Genomic DNA, 5,272 nt, shown 5'->3' with positions numbered 1-5,272 from the left:
ACTGCCCCCCGCCCCTCCCCTCACCTCAGTCCCACCCACTCCCGCCCGGCCCGCATTCCCACAACTTATCATTATCATCGTCGTCTTCGTCGTCGTTGTCGCTACCATCGTCATCCTCATCACCACCACCTCCCCACTCCTCATCGTCTGCCGGAGCAAAATACCTACACACTTCGTCATCGTCGTTTTCGTCGTCGTCATCAATATCGTCCCTGGAGCCGATGTCCAGCCGCCACACGCCCCCGCCCCCTCCTCCCTCGTCCCTCCCCCCCTACCCGACGTCGGCCCAGCGTAGTTCGCCGCCTCAATACCACGAGCTGTGCCAGCCCCTCAACCTGTCCCTGTCTCACAGCTCCGCCCCCGCCTTGGACCCGCCCACCTCCCGACCCTCGCTCATCGCCACTTCCTGTTTGTCTCCCCCTGCGGGCGGGCCGGAGTCCCCTTACAATGGCGCTGTGCACTCGGAAGTCGCGGGGGGTCGGACAACGCTGAGAGAGGGAGGGCCCAACCACGAGATGGCAGCACAAGGTACAACTTACAAAATATCAAATAATAATATCACAATATTAATTAATTATTGATAAATTATATATAAATTACTTTTTTATTGATCCCCAAAGGGGAGTTTGGGTTACAGTGGCCAGTATTGTGCTTTATTCTATTCTTTTTTTTGTCTTTTTTTATTCGTACGCTTATCTTTTACACCCCCATCAACAAAGATTGGGCTTTGACTTGCGGCTGAATTACAAAAATAGGGGCAGATTACAGCGTTCAACAAAAAGGGGAATTGAATTTATGTGGAGTACAGGATGCTTCTTTTTTTTTTGCAGAAGGATCACCATTGTTTTTATGTGTCGTGAAAATACTGTGGAGTCAACTGTAACCGAACATGGTGACCGTCTTAGACAATTTCATGGGTGGTTGACAGGTGCTCTGGTTTGGTTTGCTCCTTCTTTCCCATCAAACATCTATCATCCTTATCTCTTCTCCTTTTTTGTGTTTGTTACTCTCTTGTAACACCTCTAATCTTCAGCACTTATATGACCTTATTGTGTTGCAAGTGACGTAAAACTCTTGCTCAAATTTCGACGATTTCGACTGTAGTTACAAAATGAGTAATGTTGATGAAAAATGGATTTTTATTATTATTTAGTAGAGGTTTCTACGGCACTCGCAACTGCATGAGGTCATATGAGCGCCAAGGGGTGGATGTCAACAGAGTAGTCCTTACAGGGAATCAGACTTACTCTGTTCACCTCTCTAGCTTCAACAGCACAAAGTCTGTTTTGACTTTCAAGACACCCCGGAAGTAGGGGATCACAAGAGAGTGAGAAACATACAAAAGAAGTAGAGGAAAAATGACGATAGTAAGGATTAGGAAAGAAAAAGCAGCAGTTCCCTGTTGTAGTCAGGCACAGTTATGAGCATGACATTAATGAATCTGCCCATACTAATCACGTGTCTGTTTTCTCTGTCTCTCTCTTTCAGTGTCTGATGAAGCAATAGAGGAACATTTCCGTCGCTCACTGGGCACCTGCTACTCGGAAGTTTCCCCGACAAAAGTCGGCTTGACGTTTGATGTCCCAGAAAAGAAATGTGAGTATTGATTCAACTTTTGTTGGTTTCGCTCCTGTCTGAGAAAGATGTTTTTTTCTGTTTTAATTTGAGAAGAATTAGCCTTTTTGTTGGTTCAGCTGTGCATGTTTTGTTGTTTTTTTCCTTGTGGTCAGTGCCGTATTGTGGTGGATTGTGTAGGTTTGTCCCCATGGTTTTATGCACCCCCGCATAATTTTGCAAAATTAGATTATTTTTTGCATAATTTCTGATTATTTTTCTGTATCATTCTGTGTTAAAATTAACAGAATCGCATAATTTCACATTTTTGGGCTCAGTTTGTATAGTTTCAGAATTTTTTTCGCTTAAAACCGCAGGGACGGGTAGGTGAAGACTTTCAATGGGAGGATGTTGGGTGGTCTGGTGTGGTTTGCCACTTCTTTTTTGTCAGATTTTCTCTGTCTCTCCTTGACTTTTGTGTCTATATTACACTCTAGTAAAACCTCTAATCTTTGGCACTTATATGACCTGAGTGTGGGTGGCTGGCGGGTGCTCTGGTGTGGTTTGCTCCTTCTTTTCTATCAAACATCTATCATCCTTATCTGCCCCTTCTTCTTTTTTAAGTTTGTTACTCTCTTGTAACACCTCTAATCTTCTGGTGCTCATATGACTTTATTGTGTTGCAAGTGCAGTAAAACTCTTACTAAAACTAAGTTTCTCTTGTTGTAGTGCTAATGGGTTTCATTCAACACTTGTGTTTCCACAGGTTCTGTTGACGACCACTTCGCTCGCGCTCTCGGAGACAAGATGTGGACGGAGCTGAAGGCGAGATCCGAACCCCAGTCCCTGGACACTCTCCCCGGCTCGGTGGACGCCCACTTTGCCAAAGCCCTGGGCGCGTCCACTTGGAAGAAGCTGAGGGCGGAGACACAGATGATTGGCCTTGGCCCACCTCCGGTGCAGCCGCAGCGAGCGCAGCAGCCCCCGCCCGTGGTCCAGACGTCTCCGGCCAGTTCCTCCCTCCACAGACCCCTCGCCACCTAAAGTGTGCTGCGGACTCCGTTATAACCAAGCTCTGCGGGCGGTGGAGTCTGTTATAACCAAACTCTGAGAACAGTGGAGTCCGTTATAACCAAACTCTGCGGACACTAGAATCCGAGCAGACTCCGTTAAAGCCAAACTATGAGGGCAGTGGAGTCCTCTTAAACTGAAATGTGGGACCGCTGCATTTTTTTTCCGGTTAATTTGAGTTTCTGATTTTTAGAGAGGTCGTTGCTCGAATAGGCTGAAAAAAAATTGGGGGTTCCATTTTCATTTTTCGTTCGGTTGTCAGCTGTTTTTGGATTAAACGTGTTCAGTTTGAGCGGCTCCACTGTATAGCGTGAGGACCCTGATAAAATAAACATTGACCTCTTGTGAATGTGATGTACACACTTGAGTGTACTTACTCCCCCCCCCCCCCCCCCCATAGCCATAAGGAATAGCCACCTCCCTCCCTTCCCTCCCCGTTGCCGCAGGTGATTGTGATTTTGTCCTGAGAAAAAGAGCGAAGGAGCGAGCGATGCAGATTGTAGATGCGAGCAAAAGATTCAGTGGTGGTGTCCTCATTTTTGCCATAAGTCACGTGAACAGCGAAGTTTGAAGCTGGAAGATTTATTTATGCTTCATATTATTATATTGTTCTGCAGATATTTGAAAATTTGTGGATTTCCAGAGGTGAGTTAGCTTTCCTCTGAGTGTTAGGGGCAACCACATTATATATTTATGATGTCATTATCATATTACTTCATAGATTTTATATGTAAGAGGATGGGTGTGGTGGTATAGTTTAACTGATTCTGACTCGTGTATGACTTGCCGTTAGATCATGTATTATATCTTTGTGCTCATCTCTGATCTGATGCCCAATGTTTTGTTTGCTGCCCTCGCCGTGACGACAGAACTACCTTGTTGCTCCCGTCTCGTCAATCCTGGTCTCTAAACTACAGCAACACGTTCACATTTCCGCAATCTTTTTCCATTCAGTCATCGTTGTTTTCATCAGAAATTTGAATTTCTTAGACAGTGGCAATTGTATATAATGTACTTATTATTATATTGAAAATGCAAAATGTACAAGTGAAATATTTTTGAGAACTGTAAAAAAAAAATTGTTGTATGATAGTCAATAAATGCTGTTTATTATTGAAAAATGAACGTTGTGCCTTTTCGTCTTTTTTAAATTCTGTTTTTTTTAAAATCTAATAATAATGTTCTCTTTTTTCTTGGAGGGTGTTGCAATGTAAAAGAAATGTTCTCTTCTCAAAGATCAAAACAGGATGGTAAAACATTGGTGCAACGTAAGCTACAAAAAGTGAAGATTGAACAACTTTTGCCTTTTAAAATTCTGCGCACCTCTTGCTGACAAGGCCGCCCTGTCTCTGCCATCCCAATCACAAGTGACCTTCGACTTCTACCAGTACCTCTATGGCCACTATGGGTTGGCTACTTTGATTTCTCTCACTCATAATTAGTTGTTCAGTCTTATGCTATCCCCGTAGTTTTATGCAAAAAAAATTCTGAAATTATGCAAACTGAGCCCAAAAATGTGAAATTATGCGATTCTATTAATTTTCACAAAGAATGATAAAGAAAAATCAGAAATTATGCAAAAAAATGATCTAATTGTTCTAAATTATGCGGGGTGCATAAAACCACGGGGACAGCTTTTGTAAGAAAGTCACTCATTCAACCATTTTGGTTTGTGTGGTGTTTGGGATTGATTGAAAGTGGGTCATTGGTGGGTGCTCTGGTGTGGTTTGCTCCTTCTTTCCTATCGTACATCTGTCGTTCTTATCTCTACTCCTTCTTTTTCTGTGTTTGTTACTCTCTTGTAACACATAATCTATTCTTTGGCACTTATATGACCTTATTCTGTTGCAAGTGCCGTAAAACTCTTACTAAAACTAAAATTGATTGAAAGTCAAGACCAGAAAGAATGCTCAATGCTCTTATTCTTTTCGAAAGGAGCTGAGGTAGAAATAATTTTTGCCACTACATCGCAACTTGGTATTGTCTGAGTAATTTGTCTACGATAGCATCGTGTAGCGATGCACAATGGCCACTGTCAAAGTGTTACAGTCCCGCTCAAATGAACCTAATTCTTCTCTGCTGACGTCTATGGAAACTTTACTTTTTATTCTTCTGATCCAGCGGCCTTCTGAGTTCTAGCCCTTTGGTTTGGATCCCCCTTTGTTAAAAGGAACTATGATTTCCCTGTTCGGCAAATGCTATAGATGGTATTATGGAGAAAAATATATGGAATATTCTCAGCTATTTTCAGCAAAAAACATTATCTTGAGAATCATTCTATTGAATTGGTTTAACCCTATCTGTACGTCGTGTTTTACTATCGTATCCATACGATGTGGGGAACTCTGTGCCACCACTTTCCAAAGAGGAAATTTACTCGTTAATCCGATCCGTACGCTTTGCATAGCAGTCTGTCAAAATGATTTTTTTAGAAATACTGAAAGTTTCAAAGAGATCTTCGTACTATAAGCATTCTAAAATGTGAAGAATACAACCTCGCGGATACAAAATGACCCCAGGGCGTTCGGATCGGTTTAAGTTGTGTCTTCATTACTGCACCGAGGCCTGATACATGGGCAGGTAGAAAAAGAAGACTAGTCGGTGGTTGGCGGGTGCTGTGGTGGGATTTGCTTCTTCTTTCCTGCTA

General features: G+C 42.8%; 1 protein-coding gene across 1 annotated transcript in view; it reads left to right on the top strand.

Moving 5' to 3' along the window:
• The window catches only part of LOC101863014 (extensin), a gene marked incomplete in the record, with an annotated part of 24,445 nt that extends 20,695 nt beyond the window's left edge, over nucleotides 1–3,750 (top strand). Inside the window, 3 exon segments of the mRNA XM_005095883.3 lie at nucleotides 1–528; nucleotides 1,489–1,596; nucleotides 2,321–3,750. Of these exon segments, the coding sequence (XP_005095940.2) occupies nucleotides 1–528; nucleotides 1,489–1,596; nucleotides 2,321–2,598 (914 nt within the window).
• Between the last annotated feature and the right edge of the window lie 1,522 nt (nucleotides 3,751–5,272).

Source organism: Aplysia californica, unplaced genomic scaffold (genome assembly GCF_000002075.1).
Source record: "Aplysia californica isolate F4 #8 unplaced genomic scaffold, AplCal3.0 scaffold00116, whole genome shotgun sequence".
Taxonomy (NCBI): Eukaryota; Metazoa; Mollusca; class Gastropoda; order Aplysiida; family Aplysiidae; genus Aplysia; species Aplysia californica.
The sequence above is the reverse complement of the archived record's forward strand: the minus strand, read 5'-3'. Positions and strand labels throughout refer to the sequence as shown.